Here is a 22,247-nt window from a genome sequence, read left to right as displayed (position 1 = left end):
CTCGATTTCGGCTCTGGTGGTGATGTCACGGTTTGTGAGCGTTTGAGCCCCGCGTCGGCCTTCGCACTAACAGTGCGGAGCCTGCTTGAGATGCTCCCTCTCTCTGTGCCCCATCCCCACTCGCACTCTCTCTGTCTCTCTCAATATAAATAAACTTTAAAAGAAAATTAAAAGAAAAAAAAAAGAAGGCGGCAGCTTGGGGACAAGGGAGGCACTTGCCCACTCACTCTGTCTCAAGATGGAACATACTAGTGCTTACAGAATGCAGATGAGCAGAGACTGAAGACCCAGGACAGGGGTCCCCGCAGGGCTGTGGCTCCTGTGAGGGCAAGAGAGGAGGGTTCCAGAGCCCACGTGGAGGGACCGGTAGTTGAGGAAGGGGCAGAGCCTTTCCAGTGCCGTGTAGACGGTGTGAGCACGTGCTTGGAAAGCACTTAGCACACAGCACTTGACCTGCTTGGTGTCCCACAAACGTCATGGCGAACACCATTCACAACTGTGCTTTCCCCCCGGCCCTCCCAGGTGCACGGCCTCCCCAGAAGCACCCACTTGCCGGGAGAGGAAAATTCATCATGGACAAAATGCAAAGGGGAGGGAGGATACTTGGTTCCTCCCGTGCAAAACTGTAATCACACAGCCACCGCCTTCTAAGGGCGATTATTTCTTCTCCAAAGAAACAGCTCATGCTTACAAAAGAATACATCGGGTATAATTAACAAAACGAGCACCTGGGAGTAGGGCCGCTTCCGTGACCTTTGAAACTTCGCCTGTGCCTCGCTATGATAACCTCTATTCTGAATTTCCTGTTTAACTCTTCCTTTACGGTTTCACTATGTCATAAAGGGACACACGTACCCCTGAACAACGTCAGCGCGGTAGTGCGCGTTTTCACGTCGTTAACTTTCTCTTGCTACGCTGTATCCCATCGTATGGATGTACCGTGCTTGACGTAATTCTTTCTACTGCTGATGGAAAGTGGGCTGTGTCTGCTTGCTTACTCATTTCCAACACTCCTGAACGTGCTTCCTGGGGCCCACGTTTCAGCTTATTTAGGACATATTCTTAGGAGTGGAACTGCTGTGTCAAGGTGAACGTGCTTCTTAAGCTTTAGTATCTGATGCCAGACTGGTCTCCAGAATGGCTACACAATTTACACTCCTATCTTGAGTTTTGGAGTTTGGCCAACCTGGCAGATAGGAGGAAGCTGCGATGAAATCATTTGAATTTGCGTTTTTCTGCTCATAAGGCTGGGTATCTTTTCATATACTTAGTGACCATTCTGATTTCCCCCTCTGAGGATGCCGTCCGTGGCTTTTGTCCCCTTTTCCTACGTCTTTTTCTTATTAACGGGCCAAATTTTGAAATATTTTCTGAATCTTAATCCTTTGTTACCTAAGTGTGTGGCAACTGTCTCCTCCTGGTTTGTGACTCGCGGCCAAAGATCCCTCCCCCCACCCATGACCTATTCAGTCTGGCCCTGGGGAGCACCGTTCACGTCAGAGACATTCGGTCTTTACGTAAGTCTGAATCTTTATTACAAGTTTCCAACAGATACTGTAAAATGTCTTCAGAAAGGTGGAGCATTTTCCTACACAGTTTGTGGGTTCGAGCCCCCCATCTGGCTCTGTGCTGACAGCTCAGAGCCTGGAGCCTGCTTCAGATTCTGTGTCTCCTTCTCTCTCTGCCCCTCCCCCACCTTCTCTCAAAAAAAACCAAACATTAAGAAAAAAACAACAAAAAAACTTATACGTTAAAATGTGAATGCGGTTAAATGTAACAATTTCTTCCTTTACGGTTTCTTATGTAAGAAATCCTCCCCAACCCAAAGTCATCATTATCCATATTTTCTTCTAAAAGGCTTAAAGTGTTGCCTTAAGTCTTCACCTGTATTTTGTGTTTGCATATGGTGTGAGGTATGGATCTCACTTAATTGCAAAAAGGGAACCAATTATTGGGGGAACCATTACTGAGAAATCCACCCTTACCTCACCGATCTACAGTCCCATCTCTGCAATACTCGTGGCTTCTGTGGGTGCAGATGTCAGTTCCTGATCTTTTATTTTGTCCCATTACTGTATTTATATTTATCCCTGTGCCAATCACTGTAGCTTTCATCATCATCTGGCAGGGCAAAGCCTCCATTTTGCTCTGCTCTCTTTTAAATGTTTATTGATTTTTGAGAGAGAGAGAAGGAGGGGGGCAGGGAGACAGGGAGGATCTCTGCAGGAGAGGATCTGAAGCAGGCTCCATGCTGACGGTCGAGTCCGATGCTGGGCTCAAGCTCACAAACCATGAGATCACGACCTGAGCTGAAACATCAGATGCCTAACCGACCGAGCCACCAAGGTGTCCCATCTTGTTCGTATTTAATACGACCTTCACCATTACTGACCACTTGTTCTTGCTTTATCACTTCTGGAATCAGTTTTTCAAGTGTTCTGAAAAGTACTATTGGAATTTTGATTGGAATGACAATGACTCCCTCTAATCGACTTGAGGGAAATTGATTATCTTTAATAATAATAGTGGGAATTTCTATCCTTGAATACTTTCTCTCTCTCTCTCCATTTAAGTCCTCTTTAAATAAATGATCTACTTTTTTCTCCAGGAAGAGTTAGTTCCTATGCATTATTATCTTTACTTCTAGGTAGGCTTTATTTTTTGTTGCTAACTCTAGTTGTGTCGTTTCTCAGTTTGCTGTCCATGTAGAAGTATGTCATTTCTTTTGCATATTGATTTTGTATCTAGCAACCTTGTTTAATAATTGAGGCTCACTTGGAAAATGACAGTTTTGTTCCTTCTCTGACAATACTTGATCTCTTTCTTGCCTACCATGCTAGCTAAGACTTCCAGGACAATGTTAAATAAAAGCAGTAATAGTACACATTCTTTCCTTGCTCCTGATTTTTAAGGGATTTTTTTTTTAATATCACAGAACATAATGATCGACATAGGCTTTTGGCAAATACTTTTCCCCAGATTAAAGACATTCTCCTCTATATCAGTTGGCTGGTAGTTTTGTTTTGTTTTGAAATCATGAATGGATGCTGAATTTTATCAAATTCTTTTCCTAGAACTATTATGATAATTTTTTCTTTAATCTGCTAATGACATTAATATACACGAATACCTTTTTCTAATGTTAAACCAAACGGTATTCTTGACACACATGGAACTTGATGGATTCCATTTGTGAATACTCTTTTAAGGACTTCTGGATATCTGTTCATAAATACGACTGACTTTGAATTTTCTTTTCTTGTACTATTCTTTACCGGTTTGGGTATCAAGGTGACGCTAGCTTCGCAAAAAGAGTTAGGGAGTGTTCTTTCTTTTTTTTACTTTCTAAAGGAGCCTGCAAAAGATTAGAACGTGTCTGTTTCATGGATGATGGATGGAACACTCCCTAAAAGCACCCATACCTGATGGGAATACTTCTGTAATAGTTACAAGGCTACTCAGGGTTTCTACTTCTTCTTTAATCAGCTTTAGTGCATTCTGGTATTCCGGAAATGTGTCCATGTTGTCTAGGTTTTAAAATGTTATTGGCATGAAATTGACTGTAATATTCCCTTACTATCTTTTTAATCTCTGCTGCAGCTGCAACATTATCCCTATTTCCATTACTAACATTTTCTTTCTTGATTTAGGAAGAAAGGTGGGTTGTCTATTGTAGTAGCCTCTTCAAAGAACCAGTTTTGGGGCTGTTTCTCCCTTCGGTCTTTTTATTATTATTATTGTTATTATATTTTTATTATTATTTATATTTGTTATTTCCTTCCTCCTGTTTCGAGTTGATTCTGTTGTACTTCTCTAACTTTTTAAGCTAGATGCTGAGCTCACAGAGTTTCAGTCTTTCATTTCCTTTCTGACACAAGCACCTAAGTTATTTCCTAAGAGGATTTTCTTCTCTGAGAACACCTGGCTTAAGCATCCGGCTCCCCGACGGCCAAGAGGAGTAGGCTCTAAGGCCACTCCTTCCCAGCTCAACCTTTTATACCAGGACCCCGGTCAGGGAGCGAAGCACGGAGAGGGGGAGACAAGTTACGAGACTTAGCACTTTCCTAGAGAGTGGGTCACTTTACTGAAGGGACTGTCTAAATTACTAGATTAAGATAAGTCTTAAATTGGATCGACCATCTAGGTTATTCCCCTTCCCCACACTGATCTGTTGGCCAGGCTCGTGAAACACACAAACTTAGGTATAGCAATCAATCAGTCAATCAGTCAGTCAAATTTCAGGGAGTGAAATGTGAAGACTTTGTTATAATAACTCTGAGTGACCATTACGATCCATAGTATTCCCTACTATTCAACCAGCTATATAAATACAGTTATTTACTAGTTTCTTTTTTCTTTTTTTAAGTTTATTCATTCACTTTGAGAGAGAGAGAGAGAGAACACACTGGGGAGAGGCAGGGCAGGGCAGAGAGAGAGAGAAGGAGAGAGAATCCCAAGCAGACTCTCTGCTGTCAGTGCAGAGCCCAATGTGGGGCTCGATCCCACAAACTGTGAGATCAGGACCTGAGCTGAAATCAAGAGTCAGGTGCTTAACTGACTGAGCTACCCAGGCGCCCCTCATTTCTTTTAAAGGTATGTTCCAAGCAGACTTTCCGGCGTACCTTTTTCCTTATCAATACAACACAACCTGATGAGAGGATGGAGGCAAAATGTTTTAAAAACCACCTCCAGAGGAACCTTACTGCTCCATCATCTATTCTGTAGCCATTGTTGAAAGCCTCAAGACTTTTGAGGTTCTGCTGTGCCCGGTGCTGGGAAACAATGGCCAACAAGCCCAGGCACAGTGGTTGCCCTCACACGTTTTACAGGCTAAAGAGGACGAGGGACAAAGGGACAGGCGGTGCTCAGGCATGACGACAAACGTGTCGAAGCCATGTGGGTGCAATGGGAACACGTGTAGAAGGGGCGTGGCCTATCATTTGGGGCTCAGGGGACACCTTCCTTGAGGAAGGGGCGCCCAAGCTGAAAGAGCCAGGTAAGGAAGCGGTTCTGCCTGTGCCAAGGCCCGGGGGCCGGCGAGGATGCCCCAAACACCAGGGCCTGACAGAAATTCAGAATGGCGTGTATCCAGCAATAGGGGTTAGGAGTGAGAAGAGTCTAGAAAGGCAAGCGGCCGCCCAAGCATGCGGGTCTCATCTGCCTGGAAGGTGCCTGGATTTACACGGAGGACCACCAGGAAACACTGAAGGGGGTGACGGTCCTCTGGCCAGGCTAACGTCTCTCAGGACAGTCCGACACACCACGGATACATGAATGTCTAGTTGTCCGAACACTTTATCTCATTCTTTGGTTTTTTCTTTCGGGGACCTCCACCAGCAAAGTGATCTACACAAATTCAAAGGCAAAGAACGTGTTCTCACCAACACCATATGCTGTTCCAGGGGAAACTCTAGCACTGGGGGATACACTCCAAGGATATATATCCAATAAATAAAATCGCGTGCAACGGACACTGACAAAGGATACGAAAGCAATCCTCTGATTAGAGAGGGCAGCTTTGTAGAAACACAGGCCGAATGGATCCTGCTTCATTGGAGCACCAAGGCTTGCTGCCTTCTGGCCTTACTCGTTGGAAAACCGACCCTGTACATGTGGTCCCCGTCTGCAGCTGCCCTCTGCTAGGAGAGTTCTTTCTTCAGAAACAAGTAGCACTTAGCCCTTTCTACTCAAATTAGCTTACTAGAAAGCACAGATTATTTCACATAAACAGAGCAATTAGCAGAGGCTTGGTAAATATTAGCGGTGCTATAAAAATATTTATTTTTCCAATAGCCTTTTAAAAAATAGGCAGATAAGAAATCTGGATGTCTCTCATGCATTTCAAAATTAATATATCCAGAACCACAGCCATTACCCCATTCAGAATGTGGGGCAATCTATAATAAGTGTGTTAAATTCTCTTTTTAAAAAAATTTTCTTAATGTTTATTTTATTTTTGAGTGAGAGAGGGAGAGAGACCATGCGAGCGAGCGCAGGCAGGAGGGGGTAGGGGCAGAGAAAGAGGAAGACACAGAATCTGAAGCAGGCTCCAGGCTCTGAGCTGTCGGCACAGAGCCCGACACGGGGCTCGAACTCACAAACCGTGAGATCATGACCTGAGCTGAAGTTGGATGCTTAACCAACTGAGCCACCCGGGTGACCCAAGTGTGTTAAATTCTTAAAAATGACAGGGTGTAGAGGCAGTGTTTTATATTAAAAGAGAGATGTGTGTGTGTGTGTGTGTGTGTGTGTGTGTGTGTACGTACATATACGTGGATGTATACATATACGTACACACGCACACGCACACACACACACACACACACACGCATATACATATACATACATACACCCACCCATCCCCAATCCAATGCATGAACCTGACTGAACCCCAGTTCAAGGGCAGGGCAGTTATAAAAGACATTTTGGGAATAACTGGGAGATAGATTTAGGACCAAATATTAGGTATCGTGGTACGTTACTTTCCCGGGTGAGATACTCAGGGTTACTGTGGTATTACCGGGGCACCTTACTTTTAGGAGACACAAGCATGGATGTGTTTAGGGGCACAGAGCGGGGCCACCTCAAAAGGGCAGGGGGAGCAAAATGGCAGCAAGCGGCGAGGCTGGGTAGAGGGCGTACGCGTGCCCGTCACGCTAGCCTCTCCGCTTTTAGGCGGATTGGAAATTTTTCAGAAAGAAGGAGAAACAAGCAAACACCCCCAAAACGGCACCCTGAGCTGCTGTGGCTGCAGAAATACTAAGCCACCGGGCCTCACGAAAGCCGCTGAACAGGGAAAAGAAGAGATCAGATCAATGTGGGCAGGTGTAAGGTGACGGTCTTGCTCAGAAAACGAGGCTCGGAGATGCAGTTCTGAGGAAAGGCAGTTCGTGTCCTTCCAGCCCTGGGACAGTGATAGCCTCTGACCCTCGGGGAGCCGAGCGCGGGAGGGCTTCCTGCGGCAGGAGATGGTGAGCAGAGAAGGGCCCTCTGCTGCGTCCCTCCTCAAACCTTCGGCGGTGCCCGCTGCTTCCTGCACGGCTCCCCTGCCCTCTGCGGTCACCTGGAGAATCTGCCAAAGGGCAGCCCCCGCCCCCTCCTCTGGAGCCCCGGGCCCAGGATGCCGGCCTCCTTCGCTGCGGGGCCGAGAAGGCCCGCCCTGAACCTGCCGTCTCACTTGCGCGGGTCCGGCCCCCTCCCCGCGTTCTCTGGGCATCGGGAAGTGGCCCAAAAATAGAATCCCACGATCCTACCAATCTGGGTTCTCTGGAGGGCTCTGAAAAAGTCTTGTCCCCTCTCCTCAGTATTACCACTGCTGCCCTCATTCCAACGGGAGAAGCGAAGAGCTGGGAACGGGTAACTCCGCAACCATCACAAAATTCCCAGTGTTCTCAAGTTCACCGGGACCACACAGAGGGCCATGAAGGAGCTGGAGCGTCACCCACCTCGACCGCTCACGTCTCCAAGGGCTGTCCGCCATCTTGCCAGACGGCGCGGTCCCCGTCTGGAAGGACCCGACAGAGAGCTCTTGCTTATACTGAGCCCAAGCGGACTCCTCGTGGCTGTTGCCAGCCTCAAGCAAGTGACGATCCCTCTTCCCTCAGTAGCTGGGCGCGAAGGCACCGGCCTGCCCCACTGCATCCTCCCCACACAGGAGGCCTCCTGGCGGCTGCAGCCCCAGGCTAACTCCGGGAACCAGCGAGCCTGAGAACGTGCGGGCTCCCAGAGGCCGCGGTGTGGACAAACTCAGTCCACCGTGGGAAGTGCACAGGCCGCCTCGCCCCTGGATCCACCACACCTTCTTCCATTGCGGACACGGCTTCGCTTTCCACGCGGGCTTTAATGGAGGACCCAGTGGAAACATCACACCGGGAAGCACAAAATCCACATGACATTGAGTTAGTGCGGCTGGGAGGGTTCCATCTGGGCAAGCCCCTTCTGTCAATGGCATTTACTTAATGAGAATAAAAAGAAAGCACGATGAACTACGAAGGGTGGCTCGGGGTATAAAATAAACATAAATGCTTACCTCCCCCTGGAAGCTCTTCAGCAGCGGCGCTACCTGCTTGCGCAAATCCTGGAGAGGGGCGCGTCAGGAAACAGCCATCGGAGAAGGAAAGAGAAGGGAAACATTCGTTAAGTCCTCCTATCAAAACAGCTTTGAATTCAGTGATGACTGCCACTAGATAAAGCAATCTTGGTCCCTCCCCTGTCCGTTTCCTTCGTTCGGACAACATAAATCACGCCAACTGGCGCTCTGTCGTTCAAATGAACTTCCTCTTCCTCGAGAATACCATTAAATTTTATTTCTACCCCGTCCAGGTTAGACGCACCTCACCCCCCAACGCGCTAGGGACGCAAGTTGTTGCTCGTATCGGTCTGAGGTAACCTGCTTAGCATAAAACAGGAGTTAACGGTGTAGACTGGACTGAAAAGGTGTCTGAAAAGGATCTGGGGTCCCCGTGTCGCATTTTAGCTGTTGCCTTAGAGCGCTGTCACTCACTAGGAGATACATCTGTTTGGAAGCCATGTCTGACACGGTCAGTGGAAATTTCATCCCAAGCCACCAGTCCACATTTTAAGACGATGGAACAGCCCAGAGGGAAGTCGGTATGAGTCTCCTCGAGAAGATTCTCTTTGAAATGAAATAACTGGCTGCGGCACAACATAGCGATCATCGTCAACACCACTGTATCGTAAACTTCAAAGCTGCGGGGAGACTAGATCTGAACTGTTCTCAACGCAACAAGGAAATGACAATCACGCGATGCGATAAAGGCGGTAGCTCGCGCCGTTACAGCAACGACGGGGCAAAATACAAACGTGCCGAACCAACACACCGGACGCCTCCGACTCCCACGACGTCGTGTCAGTTGTACTGACAAGTCAATGACGTGAGGCACGGACATCTGAGGTGTTCACTGAGCCCGACCTACGCGCCAGATCGGACTTAGTAAGTCTGGACCAAAGCCAGGTATCCGTGTACTTCCGGGTTCCGGGCCTTAAGCACACGCCAACGGACACTGACTAGACCGGTGAGGACTGGACATGTGCCAACCAATCCAGAACACAAGAAGAAGGCAAAGCATTCTGTCAGGAGCCCCGGGGATGGGCGGGGGGGAAACACAGAGGAAGGGTCAATTCAGATTAAGGGAGGTGAGGAGTGGTTTCACAGAGGAAGCGGCGTCCGAGCCGGGAAGGCAGGCAGGATCTTTGTAGGTCAGCTGTCAATGTGCCCGTCTGGGCTCTCGCCACCTCTAAACCGCTGAGCCGGGCCGTTGTCGAACCTACGGGCGCTACCAAGCAAAGGAAGGGTCTGGATGTCTGTCCACAGCTCCTAGGTCAGAACCACGTCCGGAAGACGGAAGGCAGAAGGCGGGGGCCCTGATTCCAAATTCTGGCCCTGCCACTCACCATCCACGGGAGCTCGGGATGCCGGTTCGCCTCCCAAAGCTCAGTTTTCTCAGCTCCACATGCTCAAGGGTCATGATGGCCTCCCTGAAGAGGGGATCAAGTGTAATCCACATGGGTAGTATTGCTCCTGACACATGGCAAGTACTTAATAGTATGAACGACTTTTTATTATTATGAGTAACATCGCCATTACCATTCAGGGAAAAGCTTTCTCGCAAATTTTAAAAAAGTTATTTATTTATTTTTAAATTTATTTTATTTATTATTTTTTAATTTATTTTATATTTATTTTATTTATTTTTGAGAGACAGACCACGAGGAAGAGAGGGGGGACACAGAATCCGAAGCAGGTTCCAGCTCCGAGCTGTCAGCACAGAGCCTGACGCGGGGCTCGAACCCACAAATTGCGAGATCGTGACCCGAGCCGAGGTCGGTCGCTTAACCGACTGAGCCACCCGGGCGCCCCTCTAGCAAATTTAGAGTTATCCTAAATCGATCGGAGTGCACAGAAGACAGCCTTTTCTGGCATCGGGATTTTCAAGCATCACTTGAAGGTGGATGAGGAGGGAATTCACGGACCCCGGAAGGGGTGGGGGCTGAGCGCCCGGCCTCTCCCGCTCTGGGGTGCTGGGATGGTCTAAGTAGCCCGGCCCTGGGCCTGCTCGCCCCCCCACCCCGAGGTGAGCCGTCCTTGTCAGCTGCACGTCTGGCACCTGCTCGCTCTTTCAGCGACTGACCGACAGCGTTTTGTGCTCCTTTAGCCAAGCACCTGAGCCAAAGGGCCCTTCGGTCGTAAGCTTGGACCCACCTCACTCACTCGCCGAGCCGAGCACTATTAGGGAGCACTATCAGCAAGGGCGGCTCCGGGTATTTAGTGCTCCAGTGTCCTCGGTGGTTTTCCTCTGGCCCAGAGCCCCTACCCCTCCTGGGTCGTGAGGCCTTCCGAGAATCTGAGGAAAGCGAGCGATGCTTCCCTCTGGGATACTGTCCGGCAAATCACCCCACCGTGGCCTTCCTAAGGCCTCCCCCCAGAACCCAGGTTAGGACCCTGAGGACCCCTTGCCCCCGCCTGAATCGTCACTTAAAGCAACTCAATTTAAGAATTCAGTTCCTCGGTGGCAGGAGCTACCTTTCAAGTGCTCGGCAGCCACGGGAGGCTGGCAGCCATCGTGCCAGATGCCAGACGCGGAGCACCTCCCTCACTGCAGAGTCGGCCATGAGTCGGGGCTGTACCATCAGCTCTGGGCCAGACACAGCTAACCCACGTTATTCTGGATTGTAACCCCGCCAAGGTATCTGATCAAGAAGTATCCGGTTTCCCTTTTAATTATACGTCTTCCTCTAAGTTGCATCCCTACGGGTGACGCCAGTATTTCCGTGGAGAAGTCCGCGCTTTCGCTCCTCCCCAGGACACTGGCGGAGCGCTCCCGAGGGTCACCGTCCACGGCGTGCCCCTGCCACAGGCTGGGGGACCTCTCTGCCACCTGCTGAATTCCTCGGCGTCCAAAGACCCTGATCCTTCGCAAATGCAGCCCGCTCATGTGGAGGTGGAAATGCATCATCTTCCGTGTTTTTTTTTTTTTTTTTAATTTTTTTTTTTAACGTTTATTTATTCTTGAGACAGAGAGAGACAGAGCATGAACGGGGGAGGAGCAGAGAGAGAGGGAGACACAGAATGGGAAACAGGCTCCAGGCTCTGAGCCATCAGCCCAGAGCCCGATGCGGGGCTCGAACTCACGGACCGCGAGATCGTGACCTGGCTGAAGTTGGACGCTCAACCGACTGCGCCACCCAGGCGCCCCACATCTTCCGTGTTTTTACGCCAAGTTCGACGACCAAAACTGATCAGACTCTTCACCAGGCTCTTCCTAAATAAATAAGGCCATCTGTGCTAGGCCCACTATCGGCCCCCAGGGACGCCCACGTCCTGATCCCCGGGACCTGTGGCTCTATTGGGCTACATGGTAAAAGGGACTCTGCAGATGGCAGTCGGGGGCCCTGAGTCTGGGAGACGCGCCTGGATCCCAAGCGAGCCAGAGGCAGGAGGGAGGAAGGAGGGTGAGAGCCCGAGAGGGTGTGACGGTGAAAGCGGGGGTCAGAATGACAGGGGTGGACGCCAAGAGGTGCAGGCGGCCTGGGAAGCTGCAGGCGCCTAGAGAATGATTCTCCCTGGAGCTTCTTTTTTTTTTTTTTTGTTTAAATGTTTATTTAGTTTTGAGACAGAGAGAGACAGAGCATGAGCAGGGAAGGGGCAGAGAGAGAGGGAGACACAGAATCGGAAGCAGGCTCCAGGCTCTGAGCTGTCAGCACAGAGCCCGACGCGGGCCTCGAACTCACGGACCGCGAGATCATGACCTGAGCCGAAGTCGGCCGCTTAACCGACTGAGCCACCCAGGCGCCCCTCCCTGTAGCTTCTGAGAGAATACAGCTCTGCCAACACCTGGCTTCAGCCCCGTGGCACCAGTGTTGGCCTTCTGATCCCCGGCACTGTTGGATGAGGAGTTTCTGATGTTTTGAGCCAGCAGGTCCGCGGTGCAGTGAAAGGAGACCCTACTACGACACCGTCTCACTTAGCCCGTGCCCCTCTCGGGAGGACGCAGCACAGAGGACGAAAAGGGCGAGGAACGAGGGGAGATCACCTCTGGGTCCCGGGCAGGGTCAGGGGTAAAAGCCTATGTTGCGACCGCGAGGAACGAGCCACGCTTCTTTGGCAGAAACCCGCGACCACGGGTAATGACGCGGAGGTCTGGGGTGGAGGCGGGAGAGCCCGGGGACTCTGGGCTGGCCCCCTTCCCTCCCCCGGCCTCCCCGAGGCCGGGCCAGGCAGGCAGGACGGGCGCCCGGCACCGCTCTGGTGACAGGCTGCAGACACAGGAGGATGGCAAGAGCGCATCTGTTGCTGGTTTTCTAAAAAAGCCGACTTCGGGGAAGGTGACGGGCTAATGAGGTGCGGCTGTAGTCTCCGGTGTTCTCGCCGGGCAGCCTGGCACCAGGGTGCGCATCCCAGCGGGTAAAGAGCTGGCGAACTTTCCCGAGGCGGCACCGGCACGGTTCGCGGCGCGCAAGCTCCGCTTTCACACGCGCGCGGCGAGTCCCCCTCTCCGAGGCCACAGAGCCACGCGAATCTACTATGTACAAGCAAGATGTAAACAGCTCGGAGGACGGGAACTCAGCGTGATGCCCATCTCACGACCGCTGCAGGGACGGCCCTTGGCTTTCCAGGGAGCTATGGCTGAGCCCCCGCCCCACCGGCAGGTAGTCGGGGGGCTCTGGGGGCAGGCGGCGGGCCTGCCTTGCCGGTCCGACGGCCGGAGGCACCTGCTGGGCCTCGGACTCTGGAGAGGGGACTCCCAAGGCTTTCAACGGGTCTAGATCTGGGCCTGCAGAACCGAGGCAGCCAGGCCCCGGTGTCCGTCACAGGATGTGTCTCCTGTCGCTTCCCACTGGGAGTCTGTAAGGGCAGGAGCGATCCTGTTCCTTCCGGACCGAGGGCTGCTTGAGGGCAGGGAATGGGTTGTAGTCCTTCCCACAGTCCCACATCCCGCACCTCCAGCACCCGAGCGGGGCTGGATGATATTTTGCCAGGGAAGTCTAGGCGTGGGACGCTTCAAAACTCCAGAAGGTTGGGGGCGCCTGGGTGGCTTAGTCAGTTAAGAGTCCGACTCTTGATTTTGGCTCGGGTCACGACCTCACAGTTCATGAGATTGCGCCCACGGTCAGTGCAGAGCCTGCTTGGGATTCTCTCTCTCCCCCCTCACCCTCTCTCGGCCCTGCTCATGCTCACTCTCTCCAAGTAAATAAATAAATAACAAAACAAAACAAAACAAAACAAAGGGTGGACTGAGGAAGCCGGTCACATTCAGGGGTCAGTCCCACTCCCTGGGGATACAGGGGGAGGGCGGCGGGTGCGGCCCGGCCTGATGCACACGGTGCCCTCTGCAGCCCACGGCCTGGTTGCGGCCCAGAGAGCGGACGTGACGTCGGGCTGCACTCCCAGGAGCACTGATCTCAGTCTCCTGTGTGTACGGCAGGGGCCCGGCACACAGGCGGGACTCGAAAGACACGGGGTGGTTGAGAGAGAGAGAGAGCGAGAGAGAGAGAGAGCGAGCGCGCGGCTGAATGCCCCGTCCGAGCACATCAAGACCCGGGTGCGTGAAAGGGGGCCTGCTGCAGGGCCCGGTCCGCAGTCCAGGCCAGCGCCGCCACCGCCAAAATCCGGGTGCCAACCTCCTAGGTGACTTAGAACTCTCCAAAGCCATGTTGAAAAAGCAAAAAGAACCAGATGAAATGAATATCTCCCCAATATTTTCATTTCCTGCCCCATCAATATAGAAGTTATTAGCAGAGAACAGATACTTCTGGTACTAAGCTTTTGACACCTGGGGGGCATTTTACGCCTCGGCACATCTCTCTTTGGACCGGCCGCATGTCAAGTGCCACCCCCCCCCCCGCCCCCATCTCATGGAGCAGCCCAGGGCCGATTCACAAATCAGTTTCCTGGGAGAGAGGCTCGGGGCTAGCCAGCTCTCCCTCTCTCAGCCGGTCGGAGGCAGAAGTCAAAGAACAGGAATGGAGAGGAGCAGGAGGAGAGCGGGGAGAGCAGAGGTCAGGAGGAGGCGGTTCCAAGAGGGCGAAGGTGCTCGCTTCTATCAAACGGCATCACAGACGTGAGGCTGGCGGAAAGCTCTGGATTTGGCCGCCAGGGAGGTCCCGGGAATGCTGAGCGCCCCCTGAATGGAGTTGGGGGTAGAAGCCAACCTGTGAGGGGCTGAGGGGCTGGGGCTCTGAGCTCTCAGGAGAGAGGTGGGAAGGGGTGGGGGGAGCAGGTCTCGGGCAGAGTTGACAACAGTTCTCACTGAACATGCCCTACGCACCGAGCGCTGCGGCAGGGACCTCAGACGTGCTAGGGTCACCGCTGTTCGCAACAGTCCTGCCGACAGAAGGGACGGACCCCTCCATTTCACAGATGAGGACAGCTGAGGCTCAGCAGGGGAGGAGCACTCGTCCAAGGTGCCACAGCCAGAAAGGAGGACGTGACCCCAGCTCTCCAAGGCCTGTGCCACGGTGAGATTTTGTACAGGAGTCAATCGCCTTGACCAGGCGTGGGCACAGGGATGACATCTGGGGGCCACCTGGACGGGGATATGGAGTCGGGGACTCATCTGTCACTCAAGAGTCTTATAATGGGCCCAGACTCTGAGGGGAAATGGTAAAACTGGACGGGGTCAGAGAACGTAAAAGGTGGCGGGGCCGAGGCATCTGGAACCACCGTGGAGGACGGAAGAGGCAGGGAGAGGGGGTGAGGGCACAGAGGCCTTGGTGCAGGGTCCGGATGGCACAAGACCCGGGCACCCTGGAGTCGAACCCACAGAACGGCGCCTCTTACCAGGCTTGCCTCAGTCTACCCCACACCCCGCCAACCCGGGTCTGGGCCTGCCTCACGAAAACACCAGCTGTGAGAAGTAGAGGAGGTGACCGAAGTATTCCTGAGTTCTGGCGCTGCATTCTGGGAAGGCAAAGAGTGCCGAGCCTCCCATCGTGACCATAAAGGAAGTAAACTCATCTCCACTGTCCCTGCTGTAAGCAACCCGCTGTATTCTCGCAATTCTTCCTCCGGGAACAGTCCCGTTGCGTGACAGACTTGCTTAAAGAACCTCTTAAGATGTTAAAGCTGGATGCGTGTGTCGGCACTTACGCATGCACATATGTTTCAACAGCTCTAGAGAGGGGCGCCCGGGTGGCTCAGTCGGTTAAGTGTCCACCTCCTGATTTTGGCTCAGGTCACGATCTCACGGTCCGTGAGTTCGAGCCCCACGTCGGGCTCTGTGCTGACAGCTCAGAGCCCGGAGCCTGTTTCGGATTCTGTGTCTCCCTCTCTCTGACCCTCCCCTGTTCATGCTCTGTCTCTCTCTGTCTCAAAAATAAATAAACGTTGGGGCGCCTGGGTGGCTCAGTCGGTTAGGCGTCCAATTTCAGCTCAGGTCACGATCTCGCAGTCCGTGAGTTCGAGCCCTGCGTCAGGCTCTGGGCTGATGGCTCAGAGCCTGGAGCCTGTTTCCGATTCTGTGTCTCCCTCTCTCTCTGCCCCTCCCCCGTTCATGCTCTGTCTCTCTCTGTCTCAAAAATAAATAAAAAAAAAAAAAAGTTAAAAAAAATTTTTAAATAAATAAATAAACGTTAAAAAATTAAAAAAAAAGAAAACCTTAATAATTTAGGGGTACCCACTTCACCCAGTGACAGGCTTTGCAGTGTGGTTTTCAATTCGCTTTGATTCTGTACCATTTATTGAGCAAAAAGCAGACATCTTAACGCACAGAGTGACGTCCTCGAGATTGTTACTATCGATGTCTGTTGGCAAAGCCAGAAAGGCGCATTGCAACCTCCTCTCCCCCGCGTTCATTCCAAATAATAAGCAATGTTTATCGAGAGACGCTTCTAGGCGGAAAGGATTTTCGTTGTTCTCCACACCACGGATTCGCAGCTCATGCTTTAGATCGGAAAGCTGGATGGTGCGATGCGACTGAGGAAACTTTCTGGGTCATGACGATACTTGGAGAAAATCGTTCTGATTTAAAAGCCCCAAACAAAACAAAACAAGACCACCACGTGGCACTCAGCGGCCCCACTTGTGAGCTACAAGTGGAAGACGTCCCAAAACGCAGCGTGTGGCGCTGGCTTTCTGCCCATTCAGTGCACTTGGGTAGTTTCTGGAAGGCTCTGTTCCCACTTTGGGGCCTGGTATTTGCTCTACCGTTCCCAGGGCCGGGCTTATCACAGAATCTTGTCCCACAGATTCGGCGCTGGTGGCCACCAAGGTCTACCTCTGTGCCCAGGAAAAGAATGGTGCCCAGGACACGGCTGTTTAGGCTTTGAAGGACAAGCAGGTGAAGGGGGACAGCCTGGCTGTCGCGGCTGAACGAAAAGAGGCTGTGAATCACAAACACACCTTCCATCATAAAACGGTGTCTATTTTTAAAATATCGTATGGTCCTGATTTCTCAGGATGTTTTACTCAATTGCACAATGTCCCTTTCGCTTCGGCTCCGCGGTGTTAACTCGTGTACTTCTGTGAAATGACACCGTAACACTCACAGCTGTCTAGCTGTGTCCCTTAGAGGTACCTCATCCTCTATGGTGGTGGCCCAGGAGTGGGTCCTGTCTTCTCTGGGGACAGCACGGCCTTCCCAGGAGTACTGGGCAGGGGGGCGGGGGGGGGGGACAGTGGAGGCGCTGGGCCAGGTCGCCTCTGAAAGGCTCGACCAGGACTGTCACAGGATCTGTCAGGGACCCAGCCGGCGGCAGCAGTGGCTACCCTTGGGCGACTGTTTCAGAACCACCTTGGCCCAGGGCCACTCTCCATGCTCCCCTCTCCACTCAGTTCACGTTTTTAGAAGATTTTTAATGTTTATTTTTATTTTTGAGAGACAGAGAAAGAAACAAGTGTGAGCGGGGAAGGAGCAGAGAGAGGGAGACCCAGAATCCAAAGCGGGCTCCAGGCTCCGAGCTGTCAGCAGAGAGCCCGACGCGGGGCTCGAACCCACGGACCGCGAGATCATGACCTGAGCCGAAGTCAGATGCTTAACCGACTAAGCCACCCAGGCTCCCCCGTTTCAGTTCACATTTTACTGGCTGTGTTTGGATGGTGAAAGGTGGGAGGGGAATAACCCCTGCTAGAGGCCAGGCCAAAGTAGGAGACTGGCTTGCACTGAAAACCCTCGAAATGCTTATGCATGCATCAGCTGAATGCATGTTACACACCCACCTGGGGCTGAAAAAGTGATCTCCAAATGAGTTTACTCACCCCCCCCCCGTTTCCCCCTTCCTACTCAGGCCTCCAAGGGAGAGAATACTCATTTGAAAACGTTTTAGGTATATATTCGGTATATGGCGGAGTAAAATGTGTATCGTCGTAAAATGTAGTATCGTCACACGTAAGATGTACCACGATTTTATGCCACATCAAGGAAAAGGTGTTGCTTATAAAACTGAAGTCACTGGGGCGCCAGGTGGCTCAGTCGGTTAAGCATCCGACTTCAGCTCAGGTTGCGATCTTGGCAGTTTGTGACTTAGGGCCCCGCGCTGGGCTCTGTGCTGACAGCTCAGAGTCTGGAGCCTGCTTCGGATTCTGGGTCTCCCTCTCTCTCTGCCCCTCCCCTCACTCACGCTAAGAATGAGAAAGGACAAGTGTGCCGGTCGTTGGCACAGAGGGACGATGGCGCACCGGGGTTCACGGTACTCCTCACCCTATCTTGTGTATGTTTGAAACAGAAAGTGTTTTTAGATTTCACTCTGAGAGACACCAAGCCTTCAGCTGACTGATCCCAGGGAACAGGCAGGGGGAGATTCATGAGGTTGGGGGGGAGGGTCCGTTCGCTCTTAGATCAAAGGTGCCAGCTAGTCACCCGTCACCTCCATCAGGTTAACCTGGAAATCGAAGGGTCAACTGGTCCAATCTCCGACCTGTCTGTGGTGTCCCGGCCACGCGGCTTGCCCTCCCAAGGCCACTCCCGTCCCCTCCTGGGTCAGTCATGGTGTCGGGATGCGCCTCGTCGTGGATCACAGATTTCAAACACCAAGCTGGCGTGTCTTCCCTCTGGACCAAATGCCCCCCCCCCACCCCAACCATTGTTGTGGGACCCCCTCGGCAAAGCCCTCCCGCCTCCGGAGGGTACAAACGCTCAGATTCTAGCTGCTAGAGGTACAGCTGACACAGACGCTGGATAGGGGTAACTGGATGGGCTCATTTCCTTTGGACACCAAGAAACCCCTATCCCGAGGACTTTCTTAAAGAAAAATACGAATACATTTATTTTCCGAAATGGGGCCCACCGTTTAAAAGTACATTAACACACACTAAGTACAGCATTAGGTGAGATAAAAATACTGCAGGTTAACGGAACCATAGCTTTGCTGAGAAGTAATCAGAAATTGGGGATTTATTTTTTTCCAACCAAGATCCTCATCGGACTGAATGGAGAAAATAGGGTCTCTGTTCTCCATCTTAAGGCCAAAATGCTGAAGACAGACTGTTCAAAAACACTGGGCTACTGATTCTTTCTTCTGAGGTCTTTGGGGTTCTCAAATACCCTGATGATGTCTGAACCATCCTTATCAGCAAAGAAAAACCCACGTGGTGCACCATACCAAAGGCTGGCCTTATGGACGGTCACAGAACAGTCTGCTTTCGTATTGATAAGCCATCCCTTCTACAGATACGTCTATGCATCTTCGTCCGGTGTATTTTTATAAGGTCCCGGTGGCACCAATGAAAGAATCGTAATTATCCGTAAAAGAAAAAAATGTTCTCGGCCTTTATTTCCCTGGACGCCACTTAGATGTAAGGGATTTCTCCCTTACCGTGTCCGGCGGATCACGGCCCGGGTGTGGAGGGTCTGAGCCCAGACCACATATATTGTACGATGCACACGCTGTCCAGCTCAACTTAAAACGCAGTTCGGTGAAGAGGGAAGTTTCTCTCTGTGCCGCGATACTGAAACCGCTTCCCGACTCATCATCGGAAGGTGAATCACGCAGCTATCAATGGAGCACCCTACTTTTGGTGACTTTTAGAGATGAACGCGTACTCCCCGCAGTCCTTGTGATAGAAAAAGGTAATGTTAAATGGCATTTAAACTGAAGTGTTAAATAAAAAATATGTTTCTATACAACAGCAGACAGTATGTCCTGGCAATTTCTCAAAGATTGTAGTTCACAGATTTGAGAAAATTCCATTAGCTTTAATTATTTATCAGCAGTCAATTTAGATTACTGTTCTTGACCTATTTTTACAGTGTATGGGCCACCCGGCAATGAAATAAATGAATAGGCCTTTTCTACAGTGGCTGATTTTCTGAAATAATAGAAATCTAGTTTAAGGAAGGGAATGGAACCCCAAACATGTAATTACCACAATATATAACCTGCCACGCTGCCTTTGTAGCCGGATAAAGTGCACATCTTTGTGAGTTTTTTGGTTATTAAATGAGATTATCTTGAAAGGGATAAACTCACTCATGCTATAATTTCTTCCCATTTAAATTTCTTTGCTCCATTTAAAACATGTTCTGTATCTTGGCAAAAAGTCTCTAACACTGATGGATATGCCTTAAGCACTGTGCCTAACGAAACCGCGTAAGGGGAAGGCCCGGCGGCTTTGTGGAGGAGCCGGAGGGGAGCGTCTGCGGGGCTCGAGGGGAGGGTTCCCGGTGGGGAGTGCCGAGGGCCAGCCGCGGGCACGGGAAGGCAGAGGGGGGCACCGCTGGGTCCCTGGGCAAGAGCAAGTGGTGTCCTTCCTTCGAAGACTCGTTTGATGATGAGAAGTGGCAGGCTGATCAGACTGGTACGCTTGAACTTGGACCTAAGGTGGTAAGGGCTGGGGACGGTACCCAGATTTGAGACGCAGAGGCCCTGCTTTGAAGCAAAAACAGATAGTGCCTCGTGGCGGCCCAGGAGTTATGGGACGGCCCAAAGGTCGCCAAGCCAGTGGTTCTCAGAGTGAGGTCTGGGGACTCCCGGCTCCCCGAGATCCTTCCAAGGGTCCACGAGCTCCCAACTATTTTTGTGATTCGCCTTTTCCACTCTCGTTGTCTCCCGAATGTCCGTGGAGTTTTCCGGATGCTCTGTGATGCGTGATGAGGTCATCACTCTGATGTGATGGCACGTGGGCTTGTGTCTTCTTGTGCTTTAAAAAGTCTCAGTTTCGATCTCTAACACACACTGCTGATGGATATGCACCCCGACACAAAAGCTCTCTGGAGTCGATTTTAAGAGACCAAGATGTTTGAGATACGGCAGCTCTAAGGTTTCTAGGCTTGGGGCAGAGACGTGCATCCGGCGGCCGGCAGGTCAAGGCTGTCTGAGGATCTGCTGGCGTCCCGGGAACCAGCTGGGCCGGCCAGCCGCCTCTGGGCCCTGAAGCCCTCCCCCAGTGTCCCGTGGCGCCCGCCGGCCTGAGGGCTTGGAAACGCTGGCTGTCACAGCCTGGGCTGGCGTCTGCCGTGCCCGGGGGCACAGGGACTTCCTGCCAGGGCTTTGGGTGGCCGGGGGAAGAGGCAACCTCAGGTTCCTCCAACCAGTATTCTAAATACCTCTGATTTGCCTTTAGGTCACTTCTGAATAAATGCTCATGCCCAAACCCTTGGTTTTATTTCACAACTTTGAAAACACCGCTGTGATTTGTTTACGTATCTACACATCACTGGGTTCTGAGTCTGTCAAAGAGAGGAACCACGTGTTGGACGTCTAACCCACTACAAAACCGTTCAAGCCTTTACTACGGGCCAGGAGTGAGCTCGTCGCTGCCTTCGTGGGGTTTATATTCTGTGTGAAAGATGACTCGAGTCCGGATTCCCAGCAGACAGCAGAGGGGCCACGCACACCCCAAGTCTGCTCCCGGGGCCACTGACGGTGTGCAGCCTGCGGACTGAGTAAGAAAACGAGTAGATGCTCAGACGCATCATCAGCCCCCTGACCTTTTATGGGGTCATGTACCGGACAGGAAACCTGCCCCAGAGGTGTCTTTTTACCCTGGGGCTCCTCAAAAGAACCAGGAAGCGTGACCGTACTTCACCACACGTGCCCACCGTGTTAATTCACACCAGGCCTTAGGCCGTGTGGACACTGAGACAAAGGGGCTACTTGGGATTAGAATGTAGGTTAATCTGTCAGTTTGGTGCTTCTACTTCTGGGAGTTTACCCATAAGGATGGCCACAGACGTAGGCAGAGATTTATGGGCAGGAATGTTTAGCATGTCCTGTTTAGAAAAGAGAAAAATCAGAAATAATACAGAGGCCAACGGTATGGGGTTACTTGTTAAATCCGAGTAAAGCAATAAAATGGCACGTTAGGTAGCCAGCAAAAGTATCTTTCAAAGGACAGTCAATACTGTTGCCATTAAATAATGCACCGTTGCCATTTTTCCACCAGATATTTGTTGGGTGGCTATTACGGGCCCTCGGGTGCTGTTACTGGAGCTCCTCCAGTCGTGAGCCGGACCACTGGGCTCCTGTGCCACCTGGGGGCTCCTGTCTAGGGGGTGGGAGACGCTAGTCAAATGTTGGTGCTGTGAAGGGGAATCGTGTGGTGCTGGGGGTCGGGGTGTCCTAAGGGGCAAACGTGGCCTGGGACAGCAGGGGGCGCTCCACTGACCAAGAGGCACCCAGCCCAGATCCATAGGACAAGCAGGGGCTACAGAAGGAAAGAGAAGCCACAGACGACACAGGGTTTAGAGTATGACCCCCATGTGGGTCAAGATGAATAAACATACATATAATGTGTTTGGGGGGAAAGGGCAGGAACTACATCAATGTGATGTGGTAAGTGAACGGAGTTACAGCATATCCGTCACTTCTTTGCCTTTAAATAATTCGCATCCTCTTGACAGGAAAAACGTTCTCTTGAAAATCGAGGATGGGGATCAGACAATAGTTTAAAAAGTAAGAGGGGTTGTTAAGGTTTACCCTCCGCTGCTCCTCAATGGCAGAATCTCCGGACACGGTTGACATCCACGCGGCCGAGTGAGCGGCCGAGCGTTAATCAGTCTACGCACGGCCCACAGAGAAAAGAAATACTCTGCCTGCTAACACGTGGCCAAACTACACATATTTCTCTACGGAAAAATTATTTGATAAGTGCGGTAAGTGTTAGCAGGAAATCTACTGATCTGCCGTTTGTTTTGCATTTTTTCATGGATATAAAATACTCTGGTTTGCGGAAACCCGTGCTACAAAGCAGGATGCACGGCATGATCTTTATTGTTTTAAAATATGTAACATTCATGAACAAGAGGAGACTGGAAAGATCTAAAAGCAACACGCTAACATTTATGTCTAGG

At 51.4% G+C, this 22,247-nt stretch overlaps 1 protein-coding gene across 17 annotated transcripts in view; it reads right to left on the bottom strand.

Moving 5' to 3' along the window:
• The window catches only part of CUX1 (cut like homeobox 1), a 375,787-nt gene that overhangs the window by 190,511 nt on the left and 163,029 nt on the right, over positions 1 to 22,247 (bottom strand). For all 17 annotated transcript variants that reach the window (XM_023246757.2, XM_045048228.1, XM_023246756.2 and 14 more), the window contains one exon: positions 8,030 to 8,077. In XM_023246757.2, the coding sequence (XP_023102525.2) occupies positions 8,030 to 8,077 (48 nt within the window). The remainder of the gene's footprint in view (positions 1 to 8,029; positions 8,078 to 22,247) is intronic.

Source organism: Felis catus, chromosome E3 (assembly GCF_018350175.1).
Source record: "Felis catus isolate Fca126 chromosome E3, F.catus_Fca126_mat1.0, whole genome shotgun sequence".
NCBI lineage: Eukaryota > Metazoa > Chordata > Mammalia > Carnivora > Felidae > Felis > Felis catus.
The sequence above is the reverse complement of the archived record's forward strand: the minus strand, read 5'-3'. Positions and strand labels throughout refer to the sequence as shown.